This window comes from Mustela putorius, unplaced genomic scaffold (genome assembly GCF_011764305.1).
Source record: "Mustela putorius furo isolate JIRA1106 unplaced genomic scaffold, ASM1176430v1.1 tig00000596_pilon_pilon_pilon, whole genome shotgun sequence".
In the NCBI taxonomy this organism is placed as follows: domain Eukaryota; kingdom Metazoa; phylum Chordata; class Mammalia; order Carnivora; family Mustelidae; genus Mustela; species Mustela putorius.
Window position 1 is genome coordinate 16,687,088 of NW_025421428.1, and position 26,885 is coordinate 16,713,972.

Genomic DNA, 26,885 nt, shown 5'->3' on the forward strand with positions numbered 1-26,885 from the left:
CTATGCCCTGGGCTCTGTCCCTGGAAGCTGGGCTAGAGCTGAGAAAGGCCGATCCGGCCAGATAGGGCAGGTCTTGCAAGAGACAGAGGTGGGGCGGAGGTGGGGGGGGGGCATTGCCACCAGGACTAGCTTCCCTGGGGCTCCCCAGAGGGCTCGGCCCTGAGACTGGCCAGCCTGCCTGAGAATGGGTTCTGGGCACGTCTGCTGTCGGTCCCTCCAGGATTCTCTCCCTGCCCCCGGGGCCCACCAGAATGCCTGAGACGAGCTCAGGGGAGGAGGAGGGAAGGGAGGCAGCTGGCCCTGACCTCACACGACAGGCTTGAGCGCCCTCTCCTCCCTCCCGCATCCCCCAGCACCTGTCCTCTTACGATGACACGAAACATACCAAACACTGTCAGTTCTCTGCCTCCCCTTGGCGTGTGACAGCCCAGAGAGAAGGGTCTGCTCTGTCTCCCCTGCAAGTTCAGAACAGCACCAGCTTCTGAGAGCTGAACCAGTCATTCAGGAGTGAATGAATGGATACCCCTTCTTGGCCTTGGAAGGGAGGCTGAGCATATGACGCTGAGAGAGAGTGAAAGGCAGGCAGGACATCGGGGGTTCCTGGCTCCGGCTTCTCCCCTCCTCAGAGGACGTCTTACCATTGGCACCTCCGGTGCTGGTTCCCTGCACGGCTCTCACTTGGATCTCCCGGGAATGAGAGCAGCGACCGGACCCCTGGAGCTCCAAGGTCTGGCATGTGGGCGGGGGCTGTCCCGTCTTCCTGGCTTCCTCCTCCAGGATCTGAGCCCTCTGAGTGGGGCAGGTGCTTTGTGACCTTGCGTGGAGGGCTCTGGGCCTTGGTGGCTGGGAGCCTGGGATCTGTGCGGGTTGTTGGGGTGTTCTGAGCTGGACTTGGGGGCAGGGTGGCGCTCCCTACCCCTGTCACGCCTGCTGCTCGGCACTGCCCAGGTGTCAGTCGTGCAGGCCTGGCTGCAGTGGGCTCTTCTGCCTGGGTCCATGGGCTTCCATGCCTGGGACACCGGCTTCCCGGCTTCTCCAGGGAGCCAGCTGTGCCTTCTCCAACTTAGCCTGGCTCAGTGCCTTAGTGAGTGCGTGGCTGGCTTCAGAGGCTGGGCGTGATTATCGCTGTACTCAAGCCAGAGCAGGGGTGATAGGGGTCCCACAGCTGAGACCTGGGTGCATACAGATCACTGTGTGTCTGTGTGTGGGTGGCGGGCTGGTGTTTGTTTTCTGCTCTCATGGAGTCTGGCTACTGTAGAGCCACCCCTGGCTGTGGCTGCTGGGTCTCTGTAGGGTCGTGCTTGGTGGAGAGGGGTGGAAGAAGGCAGATGTCGGGGTTCAGAGCTGTGGGGTCCCCTCTTCTGTTGTCTGTTTTATCAGGAGCTGCTTGAGCTCCAGTTTCCCACTGGTCTGTCTGCCAGAGGCCCCAGAAGGGTGGGATGCTGACTTTCCAGTCACCGGACCCTGAAGCTTGCCATCCACTCCTGCTCATGACCTGTACCCTCGGGCGCAGGCTCTGCTCTGAGTCCTGAGCTGCTTTCCTGGCCCCTGGTGCTCGGGGACAAGAGGCCATGGGGCCTGTGGGCCACTGTATGGAATAGCAAGCTGATTGCAGCCCAGGCCCTGGGGAGGAGGCTCAGAGACAGTGACCGTGTTCAGCAGCCTGCACTTCTGGGTTTGGCCAGGGCAGAGCCGGCTGCATCTCTTGCTGTCTGATCGTCCTCGCCATGTCACTTGGGCCAGGGCTGGTGTCTCTTGTGCCTGGAATTCCCAGCATTGCTCTTAGGTCCAGCGTGGCCTCCCTTTGGTCCTGGGACCCTCGAGGGTCCACACTGCCAGGGACAGGACTCCGGGGCGAGGCAGGAGGGGGTGCCTGCAGGAAGGGGAAGGCGCCCGCGGGAGCCTCTGTGTGACTCAGAGTGAGGGGGCGGCAAGCGTTGGCGGTTCCCAGAAGCCTCGTGCTGGCCGGGCCAGGCAGTGCTCAGGGGGGAGGCGGACACACAAATGAGATGAAGACCAAACACAGTGGTGTGGGGGTTTTTGAGGAGGGGTCTCGTGGAAAGACGGGGTGCTTCTGAGAAGGACACTGAGGGTCTCCACTGTGCTCAGGGCCTGGGGCGGGGAGCAGGCCTGCAGGCACAAGGATGGGTCACGGGCCATTCTCCGGGGAGTGCTGCGTGGCCCCAGTCCTCACTCTTGGGCCCAGTCCCAGGACCTCACTTTCCATGGAGCCAGTATCTGGGCCGTAGGTGCTGGGCACGCACCCTATTTCAGACTGGAACCAGCGTCTCTGTGCCCCTCCCAGTCCCGACCCTGATCACTGTTCTCCGGAGTTAAGATCTCTGGGCTCAGGGGCCACAGACCAGGCCTGCAGGGCTCAACCCTGGGAGGGCCCAGAGGTCTGGTGTCCTCCAGTGTGGGCTGGAGCCAGGTGGGAGGAGGCTGAGAGCTAATCCCCCTCTTCTCCGGCTTCTCCTAGACTTTGCAGAGTTTGTTTTCCTGGGTCTCTTCCTCACAGAGATGTCCTTGAAGATGTATGGCCTGGGGCCCAGAAGCTACTTCCGGTCCTCATTCAATTGCTTCGACTTTGGGGTGAGTGAGAGCCTTGTGAGTGGTGCCAGCTGGGGCCAGGCTGTTGAGAGTGCACACAGCCCACTCCTTGCTCGAGCGTGCACACGGCTCCTTCCCACTGGGCTGCACCCAGTGCATGCTGGGGTGTGGGCCTCAGGACCTGGAGGCAGAGTGTAAGGTGCCCCTGTGTGGGTCAGGAAGGCTTCCTAGGGACAGAGAGGGGCGTTGGACAAAGGGGAGGCCTGTTCAGGCTCTGACTTATGAGGGGTCAGCAGCAGGACTTCCTCTGTCCCACCCCTGATTCTGTCTGTAGAATCTGCGCCTGGTACAACCAACCTTCAAGTGTGGCCCTGTTCCCCAGACGGCTCAGTGTCCCTAGAGAGCTCAAGGAGGCTGTGAGCCCAACCCCTCACTGTCCTATAGATCTGGCTCTAGGTGGCTTGGACAAAGGCTTCAGGGGTTGCCTGACAGGGCCGTGATGGTCTGGCCCTCCTCGTGGGTGCTGGCCTGGGTCCCTTCACCAACCTCTGCAGGTTGGGGAGGACTCAGAGCAGGTGTTCCCAAGACTCCCTGGGACAAAGCCCAGGAGGTTGCACAGGCTTTCCCAGGCCGAGGGCTGTGGACGCCTCCCTGCTACCGTGCCCAGAGCCCAGGGAGGAGCTCTGACTCAGGGGAGGCCCCAGTGAGAAGTGGCTGTTCGTCCTGAGGAAGGCTCCTGCCTCTGCAGCACCCTGAGGAACCGGGGAGCCTGGGCGCAGTGCAAGTAAATCTTCAACTGGAGCTTCGTGGCAATGCTGACTTTTTCCGTCAGTGGATTCAGGGCGACGCTGACAGGGCGTCAGTGGGGCTGACGGAACGCTGTGTCTGTGGTTGTTAGACCTTCCAAAGGATGCCCACTTTGTGGACAAGGGGCCGCAAAGGTCGCTGCCCAAATACTTTGTGGAGGAGGCAGCGTGGACCCAGGGGTTCTGGCCCCAGAGAAGCTGGTGGTCACCATGCAGCACGGCCTGACCTTGTGGGGACGTGACTGGGGCTGTGGCTGCCCAGGGTGCGCCCTGAGACGTTTCCTGAGATGGCTTCTTGTCCCCTGCTTCGTCACGGGGAAAGGCTGTGGTGCACACAGGCCAGAGGGACCTGGCGAGAGTCACGAGATCACCAAGAACCCTTGATCTTATAAACGTGTCTGTGTCTTCTGGTTTGAACTAACGGGATCCCAGGATGTGGGAATGATTTGCACAAAGGCGAACAAACTATTCCAGAATTTAGCAGCATAAAGTAAGTGTGTATTATCTCACTTATTCTGTAGGTCAGGGTTCCAAGCCTGGTTTATCTGAGTGCCTGTGGCCCAGAGACTCTCGAGGTCACAGCGCATCTGACAGCTGGGACATGGCCATTCCAAGGATCGAATAGGGCAGGAGAATTTGCTTTCAAGCCCGTCACATGGTTGTTGATGGGACTCAAGATAAGCTTCCAGGCTCACTCATGTGGTTGGTGGCCTTAGTCCCCAACACGTGGGTCTCTCCCCAGGCTGCCCGAGTGTCCTCATGACGTGACAGCTTGTGATCTGCAAGAGAGACTGACAGTACCCAAGACAGAAGCCACAGAAACCCAGTCTCGGAGAGATGACCCATCAGTTTTGCATATTCTGTTTGTCAGGAATGAGTCACTTGGTCCAGCCCACGTTTGACAAGGGGTGGGAAATACTACCCAGAGACATGAACCCCAGGAGACAGGGTTGCTGGGGCCCACAGTCCACACTCTGGCCATTCCTGATGTAAAAGGCACCCATGTCCTCGCGCTTCCCCAGCTGCCTCCCATCACAGGGCTGTCTCCCGAGTCTCTCCATCCACACCAGGCCCAGGTGTTGTCGGGGAGCCCCACGAGCAGCTGCCCAGTCCCTCCCCATCTGTGCACCCATGGAACTAGAGAGACAAGTTGTCACCCACACGGTGACGAGATGGCCCAGATGTGCTGCTGTCAGCATTCCTGTTCATAGGGGACAGTGGGACATACAAGGGAGTCTCTGGCCCACAGCCGTTCAGGAATCTGGTGCGGAGAAGTTGGAGGTCCTGAGATTAGTTCTGAAGGACTGAGATGCCCTTTGGGCTTCTGGTTTTGGTGTCCGCATCACTTTGCTGCAGGAAAGGTAGCGCATGTCTTCAGCTGGGTGGTTCTCTCAGCCCACTTCCTCCCTGTAGAGTTTGAGGAATCCAAAGGCCACTTTTTTGTCTTGTACTGTCGGTGTCCCTTTCAGCCCAAGCTGGTGATGTTTCTGCATAGCTCAGTCTTTTCAGAATGTTGTGGGTGTGCTGTGACCCTTCTGGCTTCCACTTGACAGAAGCCCCCCCAACCCAGACTCCTGTGACGGGCCCTTTCCTGGGCGGTGAGGCCAGCGCACGTTAGTGCCCTGGAGGACTTGCTGCTCGTTGAGCTGACGGCTGGGGCCGTCCCTGTGGGGCTGGGTGCCCAGGACGTTGCCATTGTGTCCTGGCTTCCTCTGGACCATGCCATTGCCTACCTTGGCACCCTTTGCTGTCTGGAGAGGCAGAGCGTTTCCAAAGCTAGCAGGTCCTGGCGAACAGCACTGTCCTCTGCCCTCTTCCCCACGCCAGCTATGGGCAGCACCAGGACCCCAGGTCGCACCGGCAGACTCTGCTTGGCGATCTCTGAGACCTCCCGGTCCATGTGGCAAACTTTGTTCTCTTCACACAGCTGTGGGCAGCAGTATGGCCAAACTTCCTGCTGGCACCCAACAGGGCTCTGCCCACTTTTCTGCAGTCCCTCCTTGTCCAGAGCCCATGGACACGCTGGGCTCACTGATGTGCTGTTCCGTGCCTGTTCTCTGGCTCTGAAAGCCACTCCCACATTGGAGAGTGCCCCACTTCTGTCTCCAAAATGTGCATTGTTTTTTCTTGATGCCTAACAAATTCCCCCAAAGTTTAGTGGCTTAAAACAACTGACATTGGTTATCTCTCACGTCTGGGTGGGGAGTCAGGTGTGACTGAACAGGGGCTCTGGCTCTCAGTCTCCCACAAGACTGTAGGAACCACAGGCTCTTTGGGGCGGGGAGCTCACACTTAAGCTCCTGCTTGTGGCCAATGGCCCTCAGTCCCTGGTCACGGGTGCCTCTCCCCAGGCTCCCTCATGTTCTCCATCACGGCAGCTAGGGAGCTGCAGCAGAGCTGAGAGCACCAAGGAGGAAGCCAGTCGTTGTGACCGCGTCTCAGAGGTGACAGCCCATCACTTCTGCCAGCTCTGTTTGCTGGAAGTGAGTCACGAGGTCCAACCCATCCCTGAGGGACAGGGCTATACAAGGTGGGGTACCAAGTAGTGGGGATCCCTGTGGGCCATCTGAGGGGCCGTCTCACGACCCACAGTAAGAACACAGATTGAGGAAATGGTGAGCTCCAGCCCCAGACAAGCGCCTGGCTGCTGTGTGCCTGCTGGAGGTGCCCAGGCTCACTGAGGACAGCTGGTGGCAAGCTTGGCCCCTGCGCTGTGCTGCTAGGTGCGGCTGCTGGGCCGTCCTCCTGCTGGGCCGGTCGCTGTCAGCAGCACATCAGCTGTGCTCTCAACAATGCTCCTGTGTTCGACGTGGAGACATACGCAGAGGGGGCTGTGGGGGGGCCCGTGAGCAGTGCCCCTGCCCGAGCAGACATGCGGGTTAATGGACCAGCGGTAGACTACACAGGGGTCTCTGGTCGTGGCGGGGGCCATGGTCCTGGCATAGTCACCAGTTTCTCCGGGCTGTGGACTGATCGGGTTTGCAGCTGGCTGGCTGGGAAACCAGTCAGCTGACCCTCTCTCTGTCTCCTGCGTGCCTGTGGTGTATCCAGGGTGGGTGTGTTGGGGGGCAGGTGAGCACTGGGCCTGGGGCGTGCTCCCTGAGGGCAGCAGGAGCTCATGTGCGTGGGGGCTCCCGCGAGATCCCAGGTGCTCCCTGCAGAGGTGCAGGTGTGGGCTGAGTGGGTGTGTGCCTGAGGCGGAGTCCGTCCCCCACACAGGTCATTGTGGGGAGCATCTTTGAAGTGGTCTGGGCTGCCATCAAGCCAGGAACCTCCTTCGGGATCAGCGTCCTGCGGGCCCTCCGGCTGCTGCGGATCTTCAAAGTCACGAAGTATGTTACCCGTGTGCTCCTGGGTAGGGGATGGGGAGCGCAGGTCACGTCTGAGACTGAGCCACGCCGGGCGCCTGTTACCAGGACCGTGTGGTGCTGGCCTTGAACCCAGCTGTCTGGAATCCCTTTTTGTGCTTATAATTGGCTTAAACACAGAAGAGTTTACAGAGCGCCTGCCCAGCACGTGTTGTCTCGGCTGTGGGGGCCGCATCTGTGCTCAGGCTTGCTTCTGGAGGCTCTGTGCTGCCGGCAGGCTCCCGAGCTCTCCTTAGCTTGCTTCCCACAGCTTCCTACTGTCCCTTTTTGAAACCAGCAGGCCCGTCTACTTTGTTTCACCGTCAACTGAGAAAAAAGAAGTGATCACGTGGAAGTTTGTTTTCCATCATCCTGCCCCAAGTCTGCCCCATCCGGTCAGCCCTGATCCCAGGGAGAGAGGGAGGTCTCAGAGGACTCTGACCTTCTGCCCCGAGCCAGCTTGGTCCCTTAGGGGCTGCGTTCCCAGGCCGACTTTTTCCTCCCTGTGCCTGTCACGGTCTGCTGAAGCGGTGGCAGGACGACAGCCACGGGCCTGTGTCGCCCGTTCTATCCCACTGGGTCCCTTACATAACCTGTATGCCAGTTGCTCAGTTTTGTCTCCGACGGGGCTGAGGCCAGGGCGGCAGAGTGATGCTGCTCCTGCACGAGTGGGGGGCCCTCTGCCAGGGTTCTAGTGCTAGGAAGATGGGGTGCGTTTCCCCCAGGAAAGGCCACTCTGCACTCAGCAGGTTGAAGCGGTGGCACACCGCACAGCAGGGACTGTGCCTACCCTGAATCCTGGACTCCTGCTGCGTGAGTGCGTAGCCCACACACGCTCCAGCCCGATTTCCACGCGGTCTCCCCAGCAGCTCTGACAGTGGCAGCACCCAGGGAGAAGAACTGTCAGCAGTGAGCCTGTGCATGGGGCCCTGGGGCTCTAGGTCATCCCTGCAGTGACCTCTCAGAACCCCACAGATCTCCCCAGGGTATAGGGAGTTCTGGTCTCTTCTAGTCCGTTTTAAATCCCAGCCGAAGACCACTGAAGGATACAGTAATGTCACTGCAGGAGAGTCTGGGGCAAGAGTTGGGCCCAGCTGGGTCCACAAACCCTACTGTGCGTCTCATGGGCTGTGTGGCCAGTCCTGTCACATCCCAGTGCCGTGAGGTGACGGCGAGAACACCCTTCACCCCGCTTGCAGGGACTGGTGTTTGAGGGGCTCTGATTCCTTCCAGAAGCCAGGCTGCTGTCCTGAGGTGGGCTGGCTTTTCCAGAGTTTTCCAGCCCATCTTCCATGAACCCTCAAGTGCCTTGTAGGAGAACCCATAGAAGATAGGCGAGCCTCTGTGCTGTCGGCACTTGGGAGGACCAGACCTGGGGGCCAGGGATGTGCAGTGACTGCTGTTTGTCCTGCCACACCCACCTTCCCAGGCCGGTGGAACCGCCACCTCCGTGCAGAGACACGGGTGTGTAGTGTGTTTTAAGCTGGCTGGAGGCAAAGTGCCCCCGCCTCTTCTGGGGAGGAGCTCTCCAGATGCGGGCAGGGGGTTGGAGCTCCGAGTGAGCTCTTGACAGTCAGTCTACCGCAGACTCCAGTGGGGCCTGTGTGCCATTGGGTCCCGGTGCATGAGATGTGCCCGGCGATGCGGCCTCTGGCCTCCAGGAGCATTGTGGGAGTGCGATGGAGGGGTGGGCGCCGTGGGATGCCAGGAGATGGTCTTACAGTGCCGCCCCGCATCCACGCTGCATCCTGGGCCCTCAGGGGGAGGGGCCTTCACACTGAGTTATGCAGGCTGTGGGCTGATAACCTTCTGCTGCAGCTGCTTCTCCCCTTGTGGTCCTCATGGAGGCACCCAGAAGCTGCTCGGGTGTTGGGGGTGGAGAGGGAGCGGGCACCGTTCCGCCGGGCAGAGGGATGGGCAGGTTCGGAACATGGGGGTGAGTCGGCCGCCCCCCGGAATCCCCAGGGGAGGGGTCTGGAGCTCCGGGGATGTGCCCTGGCTCCAGGTGTGGGGTCTGGGAGCTCAGGGGATCCCAGAAGGCACAGGGGTGACTGTGAGAAGCCCGGGGTGGGGCCTGGGCAGGTGGGTGGGTGCAGCCGGCGTGGACGGACCCCCTGCCCGACAGGTACTGGAGCTCCCTGCGGAACCTGGTGGTGTCTCTGCTCAACTCCATGAAGTCCATCGTCAGCCTGCTCTTCCTGCTGTTCCTCTTCATTGTGGTCTTCGCGCTGCTGGGCATGCAGCTGTTCGGGGGGCAGTAAGTGGCCTGGGGTCGTCGGGGGCTGGGCTCCCCTCCAGGGAGGCAGAGCTCAGAGCAGATTTGCTGCCTGGGCCCCCTCCGCCTGTCTTCCGCCTGGAGGTCCCCCCAGGGGGACAAGGGTGCCAGGCACATAGCCCACCTGCAGCCCGGGACGGCCCTGCAAGTTGAGGTGCCTGTCCCTGGCTCCTGATGGGGCAGTCTCCTCGCAGGACTTCTTGTTTTTCTCAGGTTCAACTTTAACGATGAAACCCCAACAACAAACTTTGACACCTTTCCCGCGGCCATTCTCACCGTCTTCCAGGTAAGGCTCCAGGCATGGGGAAGGGAGACTTCCTGGTCAGTGTCTGCACCCCCAACACGGCCAACATTTCAGATAGAACTTTCCAGAAGGGAATAAGTGGGAGATGAGCCTAGGGAGGTCTCCAGTCCCTGGGGCTCTGCCATCAAGTCCAGAGCCTGGGTCTGGAGAGAAACTGGGTCCCAAGAAGCATGTGTAGTTCCCTGGGGGACTCAAGGGTCCTGTGGCCACTAGGCTTCAAGCCACCAACTTGTCCCCCAACGCCTAGGACCTGGAGTCCCAGCTGTCTTTTATGCTCTGCGAATGACACAACAAAGCACACCCATGTTTCTCCCTCCTGTCTGTCAGGCCCAGGGGTCCTTTAGTTCTCTTTTGTGTCTGGAGAAGGTGCCCGCCACGGCTCCTGGGGAAGCCAAGGCTCTGGGCCCAAGTCATCTGTGAGGCAAACCTTGTCACTCAGGCCATCTTTGCCCTCTTGGAGGGGTTTCCTTTTGGAGACTCTCTTGATTGAGCCGTTTGCCCCCTTGCAGGGCTGTAGCGCCCCTGGTGCCCGCTATGCTTGGCCCCACTGGTAGGATAGTGCCAGATGCTTCTGTCTTATGAAGCCTCCTTTGATGACATGCTTGCAATTGAGTGGGTCAGGGCAGGTTGTTGTTTTGTCCAGGATGACCCTTAGGGAAGCCCAACAGGCCATGTGTGCTCAGGCTGGGGTCTCAGCTTAGCCCCTGGCCTCTGGGGCTGCCCTTGGCCTCCAAGTTGGGTCCTCTTGCAGAGGGCGGACACGAGCTTTCCTGTGCAGTGCGCTCTGCTCAATGATGGTGATAGGAAGGAGCTCCTTCCTGCTGTGGGGCACCAGGGGTGTCCTGTGGGATCTTGAAAGTCAGGCAAGGAGGCTCGGCAGGAATGTGTCCAGACACCACGGTAGGAAGGTGAGTAGAGTCAGGGCAGCAAAGGCATGGGGTCTGTGGCAAAAGGATTGGGGCTGGTGGATATAAGGTTGGACGGGCCTTCCGGGCCAGGCCAAGCAGCTGCACCCGGCTGGCGCCATCTCAGAGGCTCCCAAAGCAGGGAGGTGACGTGACCCACAGAGCTCTGCTTTGTTCTGTTGCAGGAAGGGAGTGGGATGTGGTTGGTTAGTGGTGGTGTGTGGGACAGAGGGGAAGAGGGAGCCAAAGTTAGAGGAAACAGATGGGCTCTTCTGGTCAGATGGTGTTCTGGTTTGGACCTCGGACCCCTCTGCTCTGGAACATGGCAAAGAGGTAATAAATGCATCTAGAAATTCAAAGGAGCCAGCCAAATAGAAAACAAACTGTGGCTGGAAATGGAACAGTGAGGAGAGATGCGGAGACCGGGCCTCTGGGCTGTGGTCCGAATGAGGCACACGGGCTGGACGCATTGCTGTACGGCCTGCCCAGTGCGGGGCTGGGGAAGGTATGTGACCCTTTGAGGAGCAGAGCTGAGAGAGGGTGACCATGGCTGGAGGAGGCCGAGAAGGTCACAGGGGCAGATGGCTGGCCAGGCCAGGCCTGCACTTTCCATGGACGGTGCTGGGCCAGGGCCCGAGACCCCAGGATGGCGAGTGCTCTTGCTTCTGAACGGGGCTGGAGGGGGTAGGGAGAGTGTGTGACCAGGAAGAAAATAACATCAGGTCTGCTCATGGCGAGTGTGCAGACTGATCCGTGGTGATGCTAACCCCATGAAGAGAGCTGACCCCTGCAGTCGGAAGGTGAGCTCGCTCCTGAAGAAACGGGAGTAAGAGCATGGCACAGGTGACTGAGACCCATGCAGTGTTCGAGGGAGAACTTGTAACCCATAAACAAAATTATGAAAGAAAATACCTGAGAACCAAGAGCAAGTTCATATGAAAAAGAACTAAGTAGAAATCCTAGGTGTGGAAACCATGCTGTGTAAATAGAAAAGTAAAGGTTAAATTATACCCCGGACACGAGCGAAGGAAGGGCAGGTGAGCTGGGAGATGTGGGGGGACTTAGGGGTGAAGCTCCCATGTCGGTTGAGAGAGGGGGCTGTCAGCGCTGTTCTGGGCGAGTCTGAGGGCTGAGTCCTTGGGGAGCCAAGCAGGATGAACAGACGTAATGTCAAACCTAGATGTGTTGTGATGAAGAGAAAATCTTTAAAACGACCCTAGAAAGCGTCTCCCCACAGAAGAATGACAGTCTGAGGGTCGGGGAGGGAACGTGAAGTCCTGGGGTTGGGCCACCGTGACCCCAGCATACTGACCAAGAGAGCTGAGACTCAAGCATGAGGGGGTGCTGGCCATGTTCAAACGCAGACACGGAGGGCTACCAACCGCCCGGTTGCTGAAAGCACCACAGACTCCGTATGTTTAGTAAACCCAATGATTTAGAAGAAAAAAAATAACGTTTCACTAACCCATGAAGAAATGAAAGACCTGAACTATTTCAGAAATTGAATGATTAAAAAATCTGCCTACCCAAGCCGCCATGTTCTGGTAATTTTATGAGTGAATCCTATGAAAATTTAAGAAAGACGTTATTCCAGTTGTATGCGGATGACTCCAGAGAAGACAAGAAGGAAGGTACCTGCTGGCTTTATGAGTCTAGAATCACCGTGGTAAAAATCCCTCACCACGCTAATGTGGGTCTGCCGCTTGTGACTTACAGGAAGAGACCACAGCCAGGGGTGGGTGTCACACAGCGGCAACTTTTATTCAGTAAATAAGGAGATCACAAGGAATAACTTCCCAAGCCAGGACTCCATGTAGGGTTAGGGTTCAGATGAATATTCAGAAAGGGGAGCTTTGTCAGTGGACAGACTTCTCCCTGGGGAGGAGGAAGGCAGCGGGCATAAGGTCACGCATGTGTACTCAGGACACATGCACCTTATGTTGTGCTCATGGGGTCTGGGCTCCAGCATGAAGTGTGACGGCAGACGGCATGGGACGATTTGGTTATCCACAGAACCAAACAGGAAATTGGGTCCTACTTTTTTCCATATTTGAAATGAGTTTGTAGACTAAGACCTGAATGTGAAGAGCAAATCTGAAATTTTAAAAGGTGCACAGGAATATAACGGTACCAACTCAAGGTAGGGAAGTCCTTGACATACAAGAAACACAGATCATAAAGGAAAACATTGGCAAATTTGGCGGCTAAAATAGACCTTTCTGTGCATCAAAAGACACCATGAAAAGGTTTAAAAAAAAGTCATAAACTTGGAGAAGACATTTCCACAGTATTAGAATAATCACTGACGTGTCCAGGTCATGTCAAGGACTTCCGCCAGTCAAAGAGAAAAGACAATATCATAGTGAGAGGCAGAGTGTAAAACTGCGGCATCTCATAGGAGGGGAAGCTGGGCTGATGAAAACGCCTGTGAGAACCATTACCAGTGCTGCTTGAGATGCAAGTTAGACCCACCACAAGACAACCTCTCCACCGATCAGCGGCGCAGAAGTTAAGAAATCCAATACCAAGTTTTAGGGAAGATGTGGAGAAATGGAGATTCCTCTATGCTCGTTGGGTTGGTCACCCACTGGGGGTAGAGTAACGTCATAAAATCTAATAACTAGAACTTGCATATGCGTGCTTCCTGTTGTGGGTCTATGCTCTGCAGCGTCTCCTGCCGGGCCATCCAAGGAGACAGGGAGGCGTGGGAGAGGAGCAAATAACTGGGTGTTGCCAGTGATGCCCATTGTCACAGCATGGATAGGAAGAGTGTGTTGTGGTTTCTGTACAGCAGGAGCACGAATGACCTAGAATTAAATGTGTTAACTCAGATGGATCTCACAAGTATAATATTAGGCAAAAAGAGAGCAAGATTCAGAAAAATACATAGCATATGATACTACTTAAATAAAGATGAAAACATGAAAAACAACATCGTCTATGGCATCTATGCAGTGAAAATGGAAACGCTTGCCTGGGAATGAGGAAGACCGGATGCAGGCGCCGTGCCACTGGGAGGCTGGAGGCGTTCTAGTGGGGGGGATGCCTCTCCCTTTGACGGCTCTCAAGCCCGTAGTTGGTACACGGAGGTCTGCTGGGAATTACCCATCCTTCTTTTCTGAGTGTTTGAAAGAGGACTGAAATAAAACGTTGAGGGATACAAAAAGGTAAACAAAGTGGAAATCATCTGCAAGAAAGCTGGTATGATACTAACATCAGTCAAAGTTCAAGTTAAGGGAGAAAAGCTTTGGTAAAAATAAAGGAGTGTGTTTCATAACAACAGAAAGAAGGCAGTGATCGTGGGCCAGCATGACCTCACAGCACCCTGAGCAGCAACGGATAGAAGCCCATGGACGTCCCCACCTCACACGAGGTTTGGGATACGTTTCTGCCGAAACGTAGGATGAGGGGAGGTCTGTGGAGCTCTTCACCCAGCAGACAGCCAACGAAACAGTCATCATTTGGGACACAGAGGACATTCATGGAAACTGACCACTTGTTAAGTCACCGAGGAAATTCCTACAAGTATTGAGGAATTGTCATCCTGTAGAGCACATTCTTAATGGAATGTAAATAAACATATCATGTGTAAGAAGTTGTTCGAAACCTTCCCCAGATTTGAAAGCTGAAGGACCGAGCTAAACAAGACTCCACAGCAGACTCACAAAATGCTTAGACATGAATTATGACATCCAGACTTACGGAACAAGACAGAAGCAATACTTAGAGAAAAACTTAGAACCTTAAATGCAATCATCAAAATAAAAGGAAGACCGGAAACAAGCTAGTGATGTACTTGTCTTAAAACCTAGAAAAGTGAACAGGTAAACTCAAGAAAAACGGAAAGCAGGAAAAAGTGGTTAATAACACAAAACTAAAACACCAAGATGGCAAATTGTAAAAAGCTTGCTGTCGGGGAGACTAATACAGTAGACAGCATCTCAGCAAGACCAGCCAAGAGAGAATGCATAGATGAAAGCTAGAGACTGGGGGGGAGGCACGCCTGCAGGGAGGGGAGAGACCGTTTTAAGTCCCCAAAAATATTATGGCCAGAGATTTGAAAACTAAGGGGAAACATGTACTTTTATAGGAAAAACTCAAACACATAAATTAGCTCAAGGAGAAATTAAAAACCTGAATAGCATTCTAACCTGCCCTGGGCCTGGCACAGCTATAAGGTGATGTCCTACCGTAGATGTCCTACCTTAATGTCCTACCAAGGACATAAAATTCACTTGTCCTGCTGAACACGAGACCAGCATACAAAAATAGAGCTTTCCTGTGACTTAACCATTCGATTGGAAAATTCAATTAAAATGAAATATTTCATTCTAGAGGCAACAAAAGCTATAAGGCACTAGAAACAGTATGTAAGCCTTTTATGGGGAAAATTACGATTTGTTATCAAAGGGCCTACAGATCTGGGTACACAGGGTTATATTTATAATGGGGAGGGAGGCCTGAAAGTGGCAAAGGCATCTGTTCTCCTAATTTAATCTCTTGGAATTCAGCATATTGATAACGTGGAAGACTCAGCATCCAAGAATCGCCAAGACAGTTCAGGAAGGTTCGCCTTACCATGGGTGGGAGTTTCCACAAAGCTACGGCAGGAGGGTTGGGATACGAAACACCAGGAGAGCGGACGAGAGAAGCCAGAAACATGGCCAGGCTCGGTGGGAGGCTGGCCACAGCAGGAGGAGGGGCCCAGGATAGTGGAAGCAGTAGGTCTGTAAAAGCTAGCTTTCCACTGGGGCAGAACGTGGGTCTTCATCCCCACGCGTACACAGAACAGGAAACACAGGCTCAAGTTGGATTAAAAACCTAACTGTGAGAAACCACACTCTACAATGGTTTGAAGAAAATACAGAAGAGTATTTTTATTGCCTTCCAGTGGAGAGAAATTTCTTAGATGCGTGGCACTTGGTCATAAAGCAGAAGCCGGGAGCTCTCCAGTGAGTAGTTCCTGCAGACAGAGGGCGGGAGTGAACAGGGACACTCGCGGAGGTCTCGTGGTCAGGGCGAGGAAGACCCAGGCGTCTGGGGAGGCCCTGGAGAGCAGCCCCTGACCAGCTGGCTCTCTCGCGCCTCAGCCAGCAGCAGTGTCCCCGCAGGCGTCGCTTAGGACGCCTCTCATCAGGGCAGAGGTGCACGTGGCTTGCCTCCAGGCTGTCCCTGGTGTGGACAGACCTTCCGTGCGTGCGGTGAGACTCGGCAGCACAACCCCCGGGAGAAGGAAGGCAGCGAGCGTGTGGGGGGAGGGCCTGAGGGACACTGTGCGCTGGGGGTCGGGAGTCAGGGGGTCTGTGTGCCTCGTGTGTGTGGACTTCAAAGATATGATCCTGGGTGAGGACAGCAAACCCATGAGCAGCGTGTGTCGTCTGACGCCTTCCCGGGAGTGTTGGAACTCGTGTGGTGAGTTTGGTTCATAGACATGTGTGCCGTGTAAGTGGAATTCTACTGACTTGGTTCCTCACCAGGTTTGTGATTGGGTCGTCTGTCAGGAGTGACCACGGCCAGTGGGACCTGATGCCCACGGGACAGATGTGAGCAGTGTCCATTTTGATGGGTGGACACGTGAGCGTCTCTTACGTTCTCCTCTTGCACTTCCCCACGTATACAGCAGCAAGGAGAGACGTGTTTCCGGACGGGCAGGGATTGTGTCCAGCCACCCTCTTTGCTGGACCCACTGTCTCCCAGGCAGCATCGTGGCCCAGGGGTGGGAGTCTGGCCTCCCCAGCCTGGCCCCCTTTCCCCAGCTCACAGCTACGGTTCTCCTCCTCGCCTTTGCCCACCTTTCCCTTCTGTTTTTGGCCGAAAAGCTGGAGCGTATGCATCTCTCGGGGCCTGTGTCTTTCTGGAAGTTTCTCTGGAGGACCATGGGCCACTTTGCCCTCCAGAAGCACTGCCCTCTAGCAGCCTGTGTGTGTGCGCTCACGTGTGCCCCTGGGCTCTAGGGATACAGCCGTGTCTTGACCTTGAGTGTGCACCTGCGTGTGTCCGTGGGTGCAGGTGGTCAGGCAGGCGTGCCCTGCGGGGCTGTTCCCCCAGATCCTGACAGGAGAGGACTGGAATGCAGTGATGTACCACGGGATCGAGTCGCAAGGCGGAGTCAGCAAAGGCATGTTCTCCTCCTTTTACTTCATTGTCTTGACGCTGTTTGGAAATTGTATCCTTCTCTGGGGCTGGGGTACAGCATGGCTAGTGCTTGGTCTGGGTCTGGGTCCCTCCCCTCCGCCTTGCCCCCGTGGGAACAGTGCGGGTCCTCCCACAGGGGAACCAGCTTAAGTCTACACAGTGAATGTTCTCCAGGCAGCCTGAGCTGGGGGGGATCCGGAGGCTGAAGGAAGCACGTGCTGCACATTGGTCTGCAGAGGGGACGGGACGGTCAGGGGCAGGCACAGGAGGGACACTGTGGGGAGACATGGGCTTTGAACCCTGATGGCCGAGGGTCTGGACTTGTTTTCTTGGCCCACTTTAATTCAGTAATTAAATTGGCACTGGGCTTTTAAAAAACTGCTCCCTGCTGAACATATCCTACCCGCAGAGAAATACACAGTGAGGTTTCCGGTGCTGGGAGCCTGTTGGGTTCATGTTTCAGGACCTCGGGCTGGGAGGGGGTGTGTGGGGCCAGGGAAAGCCCAGGAGCTCTGTGGCAGCTCTGCCCTCAGTCCGGCCACCGGGAAGAGGAGGCTTCAGGGTCAGGATGTAGGAGGAGTGTAGTGGGCCAGGAGAGGGGTCGTGGATGTGGCCCCACTGCCCGGGAGGGAAATCTGGACTGAGCAGGGACACTTGGGTCCTTAGAGTCGTCTGTACATCAGATCCCCCGAGTGGTTGATGTGCAGGTTCCAGCCCACAAGGATGATGCCACGGGCTCCCCAGAGAGCCCTGGTGTGGAGGCTGCCCCCAGGGGCCCCACTCAAAGACCGATGCCTTAATACCCTTCGGGGCCAGGAGAAAGGGCGGAGCTGGCCGGAACAGGTGTGAGTCATCTTCTCCCAGACCACCCTACGGATCTGCCCTATTTCCCCACACGCACACCCGGACACTTGACCCTGTTTGTCTCTCCTTGGCCCTGCCTGGCTGGCTCTCTGCTGGCCTGGGACCCGTGACTCTGCAGGCCTCCATTCACACCATCTGTCAGCTCTGGACCCCACGGCAGGGAGCCCTGCCTTTGTGGGGGCAGGAAACCCAGTAAGGAGGAGTAGGAGGGCTGGGGGGAGTGTTTGTTTCACTGTTTAGCAGGTGGGTGGGACCTGGGGGTGGCTGACAGGAAACCCGGGAGTGGCCGCCAGGGTTGTTGGAGAGGGAAGGAGCCTGCAGAGTTGACTCAGATGGTGGGGGTAGGGGTGGGGAATGAGCGCTGTCCAGAAGGAGGTGCCCCCCCCCCCCGCCCCGAGACCGAGCAGTGGCCTGGAGCTCATCACAGCTCATCCTGACCCTGCACAGTCAGGCCGGGGGTGTCTATGGTCAGGCCTCGTGCTGGCCAATGGGCGTCATTTCCTCTGCCTCTGTGCATCTCTCCGCTGGGCCCTGAGCTCTGGCTCCTGGCCTTAGACCTGCTCTCCAGGTGTGGGAAGGCCTCTGAGGTGCTCGAGGCTGGGTTAGTGCGGGGAAGTGGATCCCAGCCTTGTGTCCCGTCCTCTGATCTGCTGGAGCCCTGAGCAGCCTTACCTATGAGGCAGTACCCGGGTACATGGGTCCCCTGGAGTCTCAGGGGCATCTCCCTGCCAGACTGGGTCCTCACCAGCCACAGTCATCGCTGCTGGCCTTCTATAAACCGGCTGCTCCTCACGGTTGGCCCTGGCGGAAACAGCTGCACCTGGGTTGGGTTGGGGGTGGTACGTCCCCAGGCCTGTGGGGAAAGAGCTCTGTGCCGGGGCTCTGACGGGGGTGACCATTACCCCAGAGGACACTGGCCGGGTCTGAGATGGTGGGCTTACCCTGGGGAGGGGCTGCTGCACCCTGGTGCTGGGCAGGGGGTTACAGATGGTGCCCAACGACCCACGCAAAGGGTCGTTCCGCTCCAGATGTTGGCAGTGCTGAGGGACGAGGTGACAGGGGAGGGCCCAGGTCTGCTGGAACAGAGTGCAGGGACGGGCTGGTCCTGGGGACATGCTGCCTCGAGGCACACAGGACAGGAGCTTGTGGGAAGAGGTGGCAGCTCAGTCCGCTGGGTTTGGCTCTGTCTGAGGGTGACGGGCCAGCGGAGCAAGGGTACTGGAGGGGCATGTGGCCACTAAGGGAAGGAGGCTGAAGTCTCGTCAGGACCTGGGGAGAGGGCCCCCATTCTGCATGGGGAAGCTGGGCTTTGACTGTGGGAGGCTGAGGGCTGGGGCAGAAGGTTCCCTTCCTTAGCTGGAGCCAACCAGACACTCTGCTGAACGTCTTCCTGGCCATTGCCGTGGACAACCTCGCCAACGCTCAGGAACTGACCAAGGTACGTACGTAAGGACATGGCCCACAGCCCATGAGGGACAGGGGGGTGGGGCAACCACCTGTGTCCCACTGCGTGGGTCCAGAGGGCCCCGCAGAGGGCCAGTCCAGGCTTAAGGACTCATGTGACCACTGTCTGGGCGAGTGTCCTCAAGGTCACAGGCAGGTGGGAGTTTGGCTGCCGATCGGGTGTGGTGATGGTGTGGAGGACGCGTGAGAGACGCCAGGGCAGGAGGGGCAGCTCGTGGAGAAGCCATGGCCTAGAAAGAGTGGCCGAACAAGAGGTGCAGCCCAGAGGGGAGACATGGGCTTTGAACCCTGATGGCCGAGGGTCTGGACTTGTTTTCTTGGCCCACTTTAATTCAGTAATTAAATTGGCACTGGGCTTTTAAAAAACTGCTCCCTGCTGAACATATCCTACCCGCAGAGAAATACACAGTGAGGTTTCCGGTGCTGGGAGCCTGTTGGGTTCATGTTTCAGGACCTCGGGCTGGGAGGGGGTGTGTGGGGCCAGGGAAAGCCCAGGAGCTCTGTGGCAGCTCTGCCCTCAGTCCGGCCACCGGGAAGAGGAGGCTTCAGGGTCAGGATGTAGGAGGAGTGTAGTGGGCCAGGAGAGGGGTGGGGGCAGACTACTGGCCTGGAGGGGGCAGGGACGGACCATGGCGCGTGTCAGGAGGCGTGGCTGTGAGAAGTAGCAGGTTCCCCTCAGCCAGAGGCGCGTGTGCGGTGGAGACCCTGAAGGGAGGTGTGGGGTCCCTGTGCTCATCCTTGGGCGGCGAGGGGGCCCCAGCGGTCAGTCCTGAGTGTGCATGGTTGAGCTGGGGTGGTCGCCAGGCAGTGCTGTCCTTTGAGGCTGGGCCTGGCTGGCTCCAGCAGGATCAGCTGCTGCCTCCTTGTTGGCGGGTCTGTGGCTCCGCAGGACGGCCTCTCGTCCCAGCGGGGGCCCAGTGGGCGGCCTCTAACACTCATCTCTCATCCTGGAGCCTGGCGGGCGGTGTGATTGTACACGTCCTCCCCTGTGGTTTCCTTCCTGAGGACACAGCCGTGGATGGGGCGGCTGGCTCTCCCGCAGTTCGGCCTCAGGCTTGTGCTTTGAACAAGCCCCAGCTCCTGGTGCAGAGGGTCCGGCCGCCTGACAGGCCCCCTGAAGCAGAGGCCCCGCGTGCTTGCTTTCTCAGCGGAGTGCATGCCCTGTGTGTATTCCTCTCTGTGCGCGTGCCGGTGTGCTGGAGCTCACCCGTGTGCACACCCCTGCGTGTGTCTGCTGTGGCCCAGCACAGCTTGCAACGCCATTGCCGTCCTGGGGCCCAGCCAGATGCAGGCCTTCCGCGAGGAGGGCAGGTGCGGGACGAGTCTGCTATCCGCAGAGGAGCTGCTTGGGCCCAGGGCTCCCAACCATACAAGCCCCGCAGGGCCCCCACTGCCCCCTCCCTGCTCTCTGGAAGATGGGCTCCTGCTGGAGGAAGGCCTCGTCACGTGTCTTCCTTTGCTTCTGCTCAGACTGCCTCTTCTCCCAACCCAGGCTGAGGCTGTGCTGGTGCCTGTGGGTAGAGATGCCTCCCTTGCTCTGGCTGCTGCCTTCTGAGGACACGGAAGTCCTGCCGGCCTGCTCATTTCCATGTCAGCCTGGGCGAGATGGGCTCAGCCATCCAGAAGTTGCTTGAGAGTGACAGTCTGAGACTCCTGGCTGGGCTGCTGGGGCGGGACCAGGGGGCCCTGCCTCCACAGAGCGCTTCTTGGGGTCTGGATTTCTGGGTCCCCAAGAACTGGTGGTGCCTAGGAGCCCTGGTGGTCTGAGCACTGGCTGTCTTGGGGCAGGGGTGAGCTTGCGTCTGAAGTTTTCACTATCTCTTCCAGCTGTGCTGCAGTGATGCCTTGTCACTTGGGGCCCTGTCTCCATGCACAGACAGCCCCAATTCAGGAATTCCCCTAGCTTGGCAGCTGGGGCAGGTAGAGAGCTAGCTGTGTCTGGCTGGAGGGTTTCCGGGTCCTTCCTTTATGTTCCCACAATGTATTACAGCATCACGTTCTTTTCAAAGTGGAAATAAACTGAGTGGAGTCTGTAGAAGCTCGCCCTTTGGCCCAGAGGGCTGGGGACGAGGATGGCATTTACAGCTTGAACAAGGGCCTTGACAGGGGTTCTGTGGTAGATAGAGTTTGCCTGCTCTGTGGATCCTGAAGCTTGAGGACATCTTGCTGGGAAGTCTGCAGGCAGCTAACGGTCTTAGTTCTGGCCATTTGGGGGGCCTCTAGGAGAAAACTTATGGACGTTTTGGGCCACAGTGGGAATGTCACTTTCCATGGAAACCAGGTGGGCTCGGGATTGGGGTATTTGGGGAAATACGGGTGGTGTCTGCAGTCTAGCTGAGTGACATGGAGGCCTTAGTTTCCCTCCGTGGGGCCACGGGCACAGCCCCGAGCTTTCATCCAGATCCCAGGAGCAGAGCATGTTGGTTTTTCCTGGGGAGGCAGAGGCAAGGTATCTGCAAGTATGTTGGGGGAGTTGCAGGTCCCACCCAGGAGCTTGGTGGTGGAGGGAGCACAGGCACTGTGTGGCTGTCCAGGTGGACACAGGGAGGGACTTGCCATGGCTGGAGGCAGGTAGACACATGTGACCTGATGGGTCCGAGGAGGAAGAACTCAAAGGCTAGGAGGTGGTCCTGCGGATGGTCCTGCTAGGTCCACTCCTGCTGATGATTCCTGTGAGTGATGTGGGGCTGGGATCCAGGCTCAGGGTGCAGAGCTCTGCCCCTTGCCTTTGCTCACAGCTTCGGGGCAGAGGCTTTGTTCAGGTGGGACAGGTTCTCCTCAGGCGGAAGGGCTGTGGCTTGGGGGGAAACGAGGATGGATTTGCATTCTGACGGCGCCAAGTGGGAAACGTTGTGGGACAGACATACAGGCAGCAGCTGGGTCCCTGTGGCTGGAGCTCAAGTGGGGTGGACGTCACCAGCTGTGGCACCCTGGGAGATGGCCCATAGTAGCAGGTCTTGAGGCAAGACTCTTGGGGACTGTTACCTTGAGTAGCAGGCATAGAAGGGGGCCCTGATGGCTGCAGAGAGCTTGTGTGGAATTGGCGCTCAGGGCTGGAGCTGCTGCCCGGCCCCCAGGTGCAGAGGGCAGGAAGGACTTAGAGGCCACAGCAGGGCGGGGGCGGGGGCGGGGGAAGAGCTGATGTGGTGAGACACTTCTGTCTTCAACAGGACGAAGAGGAGATGGAAGAAGCAGCCAATCAGAAGCTTGCTCTCCAAAAGGCCAAAGAAGTGGCTGAAGTCAGTCCGATGTCTGCTGCCAACATCTCCATCGCCGCCGCGTAAGGCTCTTGGTGGGGGAAGGCGGGGGTTGCTGCAGTCTTGCGCTGGGTCCTCCACAGGACGCTCCTCCTGGGGGCTTCCTCAGAATCCCTTATATTGACTGGAGCTTCTTAGGACGCAGCCCGCAGGAGCCGTGATGCGAGGGAATGGCTCCCCTCCTGGCTCCCTTCCCTGCAGCAGCCCACGAGCAGCGTTCGCCGGGAAGAGCCCTGTGGCTTCTCCCTGTCCCAGGCTGAGCGAGGCGTTGCAGCGCATGGCCCTCCCTCCGGAGGTCAGACTGGCTCTGACTTGGTCCTCAGTGGGCTTGGGTGGCTCCAGGCCTCTGGCTGGACACGGGGTGTGAGTCAGGGGTCAGGTTAGTGTATCTGTCCGGACTCCACTGTTTAGGGATGTTTTTGAGCCAGAAGATTCGCGCTGCATGTCGGCAGCCCAGGAGACTCAATGCACTTCCCCAAAACGTTTCCAAGGGTTCAGTACGGGGACAGAGGCCAAGGGAAACCTCGAGGATCACAAAAGGTGAAGAGGGCAGGGCCAAGGCTTCCCCCAGGAGACTAGTCACCCTGAAGTTCCCCTGAGCCTCCAGGCACATTGCAAACCACAGTGGGAAGTACTGGGGCCTCAGAGTTGGGACAGAGGGCCCAGCCCAGGGCCAAAGGCTGCTGTGTGTTGGGGGAAGTCCCCCGTGGTGGGCAGGGAGGACTGGGACCGAGGGAGGACGTCTGGGCTAGTATCAGGGTGGCCATGAGAGAGCACAGAGGAAGGAGCCCTCCTTTCGCTGGGAGCTCGCTCTCCAGGCCATGCTGAGTGCACTCGGAGCTGGGGACTTGTCCTCGGTGCCATGGCCCATCCACCACAGACCTCTGATTTCCAGCCCAGTGGGCCCCCCTCCCTCTCCCTGTTCCCCAGGAACAGCCCCAGGAACAGCTGTAGTGACACACGCGTCCAGGCTGCTGAGTGTGTGTGCTGGCAGGTGGACAAGTTTGCAAGGAGAGCAGGTGTGCAGGTGTGAGAGAGGGCCCATGTCTGCCTGTGTGTGAGTACACGTGTGTCATGTGTGTGTCTGCGTCGTAGTGGCCCTGTTCTTGTCCAGCGGTCCCCAGGGGGATGGCCTGTTTGCTAGGAAGGCCTTTGCAGAGGACCTGCACCTCAGCCGAGCAGGAAGCCCTGGCCTCCGGGGGAGAAGAAGCTAGAGGAGGCCCCTGACCCCGGGGCAGGGGTGCCGGGGGGCTGCAGAGAGCCGGGGAGGACTCAGTAGTCACTACTCAGACAGCTACTGGGGGCTCAGGGCTCGGCTGTCTCTGGGTTGTTGGGCTGATTCGGTGCCTTGGACGGCATGGTCCTGGGCTTGCTTGGTGGTGACCTGGCAGACGGCCCTTCTCCTGAGCTTTGTAGCTGCTGGTGGTCTGCATTAGCAGAGGGAGCTGGTGAGCTTCTGACCCATTCCTGAGCCTGTAGGTTTCTCTTCAGCATTTGCCTTCTCTGCATTTAGAGGGGGGTGCTATCCCATGGGCCCCGTCCCTGTCAGAGCTGCTGTGCCTGAGGGGTGTAGGGCAGGGCGTCTGTTCCCATTGGGCTGAGAGCTCTGGGCAGCAGGTGCTGGGGCCCTTGGCACAACCAGGGAGAACTTGTCAGGCCACCAAGAGAGATCTGGGTGCTCTTCCTTGGTCCCCGTCCTCATCCGGGGACACTGCTCTGTAGCCACGAGACTGCAGACGGGCACACCCAGGCCCAGGGTGTGTCACACTGTGCTCCCTGGGTTCTGTGCGAGTGTGCTGTGGGCCTGACCACCACCTTGGTGCTTCTTTTCTCCTGGGTGGAGCTCCTGGGGAGGCACAGGTGTTCTCCCTCACGGTGGGGCCTGAGCTCGGTGTCCACTCATTCCTGCCGTGCCAACCTGGGTGTGTGCCGGCCTTGGCCTCTATGCTCCCCCTTCTTGGGCATGTTCCTGGGATGCAGCTTTGAGCCTTTGTTCCCTGTGACATGTCCTCCGTGTGCCTCCATCGGATGGCGGTCAGTCTGATGTGGTCACTGGAGATCCTGCCCGGGGATGAGGTCTGAGCTCTGGGCGTGTGGTGTTGGCTTTCCTCTCTGTCTGTTGCCCCACCCCCCCACCCTCCTAGACGTTTCTCTTCTCCAGTGAATCGTGTTGGGTGGGTGGGCTTGTCTCCTGCTGCTGGTTGGGCTGGGAGTGAGGCCCTGAGTGACACGCACCTTGACTCTGCCCCCTGTAGCCAAGCCGTGTGGTCTGTGAGGCAGGAGGACTGGTCCAGAGGCTGTGGCGCCCTGGGAGCAGAGGGGCCCTTACTGCCCTCAGTGCTTGAGGGGCTCCCTGGGTTCTGTGCGACTGTGCTGAGCCCGAGGGGCGGGGCTCCTGCCTTCTCAGAGGATGTCCCTGTCCTCTGGAGTTGGGCTGTGGCCTCAGGTGATGGACCCTGCAGGGAATGGATGCTAAGGCTGATGTGGTCTCCTGCTTCTCCGTGATCGGTCACCCTTCTCCTCGCCTGCACTCCGAATGCTGACGCACACTCACTCTTCATTCAGGACGCCCAGCACTCACTGTCACGTATGTTCCTGCCCAGTACCACACACGCTCACTCATCTCACACGTGTCCACACACTCGCATGCACGCTCACACGCACACACCGTGCACGCACTCACACCCAATTGCACACCCACCCACACCTTTTTACTCCTGGGACCTGTAGGAGGGTGAGTTGCTCTGAGCCCCTCAGTGTGTAGACTCGGCCTTGAGAAGGAGGAGCTGGGAAGCCGTGGGGTCTTCCCCTAGGGGAACGACCTCAAAGGGGAAGGATTGTAGAGATTTCTGGTTTCTCTCTTGGTTTTGGGAAGGCGTCCAGAGTCTCTGGAAAACGGCTGGAGTCCCAGTGAGGAGGTGGGTTGGTGATGTAGCCTTTGTGCCGCGGAACCGTCACAGTGAGCTGCAACGCCCGGTTCCAGCCTGAGGGGCCCAGGACTCAGGGGGGCAAGGGCAGAGCGGGGCAGGCAGATGGCAGGGCTCGGGGGGAGCCCAGAGGTAAGGTGTCCTGCGTTAGCTGGCTTTGCTGTGTCTCAGAGGCAAGGCAAACGCACAGGTTGTCCCATGGCAGCTCCGCGGCAGTGGGACACATAGTGCAGGCAAGAGCCATTTGGAATTCAGGGACGCTCGGTGCTGGCTCCTCCAAGGCCTATGCTGTGTGTGGGGCCGAGGGTGCCAAGCTGTGGGGATGGCCCCTGACCGCAGATTCTTGTCCTCTGGCCGTGGGGGGCGGTGCTGTGCTCCTTCTTGTGTCACTGTTCCGCCCGATGCTCTTTCTTTCTCAACTTCTCTTTTACCCCGAGGTCTCAGCTGGTGCCCGTTCTGATGGACCCGTCCCTGGCCTCCTGCCCAGACGCCCACCGCAGCCTGCGCCCTGACCTGATGTGGCTTAAACATGTTCTGTACCCCTTAGAGCCCTCTCTGGTTTCTCACTTCTGTTTTGTCTTGTTTCTTGCATGTGCAGTTTCGTAAAGCACACTCGGGGTGCCGTGTCTCACAGCTCATCTGTCTCCAGCGTAAACTCACCGTGAGTTCCTCTGCTATGGCACCCTCTGTGCCTTCACGGCGGCTACATGCGACACCTCCCCTACCCCTAACCGCTTTTCCACCTCCAGCCCCTTGCTCCAGGGGCAGCTCCAGGAAAGCCTTCTGCAGCTGGCACGGGACGGTGGGCACGCTTCCTGACGGTCCCAAGTCCTGCTCTGGGCGCCAGACTCTGCGCTCAGCCCTTCCTCTCCCCGCTGGTCCTCTTGTCTGCTGTCTGTCCCTGTGGCGTCTCTCTGGTGTCTTGGGCATTTTCTGCTTCTCTTGAGGTGGCTGCTGCTGGGCTGCCATGGGCGCTGTGGCCCTTGTGTTTCTCCCACAAGGGAGAGCATCCAGTCGGACTCACTGAGGACATTCACGGGGTCCTCCTGCCCCATCCTTTTTTGACTTGGGAGGGGATATATCTGGAACCCTTAGGAAGCTGTCTTCGTGACAGCAGAGCTGCTCTCATGTTAGACCAGCCAGAGCCTGAGGTTGGCTACCAAAAACCCAGTGTGTCACTCTTGGAGGAGACACCAGTCTGCCTGGGGAGGAGGTCCTGGGATGGTTGCCTCCAGGGGCTTCCTCTCCAGGGTGAGGCCAAGCACTGCAGGTGGGACGTCTCTGGAACTGTTGGCTGTGGTCTGCCCACCTGGATGGGGCAGCAAGGTACTCTCTCTGGGGCCCAGTAGTGTGAGAGTGCTGGCCCTCTCTGAGCCACCTGCTCCCTGCTTGGCTGGCCTAGACCTGACACGGCTTGTTCACAGGCTGTGGGGACCCTGGTGTGTCCCAGGGTAAGAACGCTGGGTCCTGGATGACTGATTCCCAGGCTGGAGGAAGGTGTGGATGTCAGTACTGACATGTCAACAGTGAGGGCTGCCTCCCAGTACTGGCACTTGTGCACACCTGGCTCCCTCAGCCGAGACCCGAAGCGGGGTCGTGCCATGGACGCTCCTGTTTGGGCCTTGCAGGTGTCCACAAGGCCTGGGTTGGGTGTGACCGAATAGGGCTCTGCCAGCAAGCTGAGGTTGAGGCACTGTGGGAGCAGCTCCTCCTGTGACTCCTTAAAGAGCCTTTTACAATAAGGGCTTGGTCTGAAATACTGTTACTGTGTTTCAGATGGTGGCCTGGTCCTTGCTCTCACGTTCTGGGTGTTGTGAGCTCAGTGGAGAGGTGCAAAGACCTGGGTGGCCCACACTACTTCATGAACCAGACAGAGCAGGGACCGAATACCAACCTGGTGCAGGTTGACTCAGACACCAGCAAGCGGGGGAGGCCTGCTGCCCGGACTCCGAGGAAGCCAGACCTCTCCAAGCAGTGGGTGGGTGCAGACAGCTCCAGGTGTCGTTAGGGCCCAAAGAGGCAGGGCGACCCAGCAGGATCAGAGCCACAGG

At 58.1% G+C, this 26,885-nt stretch overlaps 1 protein-coding gene across 9 annotated transcripts in view; it reads left to right on the forward strand.

Annotated features, from left to right (window-relative positions):
* The window catches only part of CACNA1B (calcium voltage-gated channel subunit alpha1 B), a 185,349-nt gene that overhangs the window by 64,874 nt on the left and 93,590 nt on the right, over positions 1 to 26,885 (forward strand). For all 9 annotated transcript variants that reach the window (XR_006607487.1, XM_045082838.1, XM_045082843.1 and 6 more), the window contains exons 12-18: positions 2,480 to 2,592; positions 6,576 to 6,688; positions 8,829 to 8,960; positions 9,192 to 9,264; positions 16,236 to 16,353; positions 18,557 to 18,624; positions 21,821 to 21,930. Coding sequence is in view for 8 of the 9 variants with exons in the window: in XM_045082838.1 (XP_044938773.1) it covers positions 2,480 to 2,592; positions 6,576 to 6,688; positions 8,829 to 8,960; positions 9,192 to 9,264; positions 16,236 to 16,353; positions 18,557 to 18,624; positions 21,821 to 21,930 (727 nt within the window). In the remaining variant the exon portion in view is untranslated. The remainder of the gene's footprint in view (positions 1 to 2,479; positions 2,593 to 6,575; positions 6,689 to 8,828; positions 8,961 to 9,191; positions 9,265 to 16,235; positions 16,354 to 18,556; positions 18,625 to 21,820; positions 21,931 to 26,885) is intronic.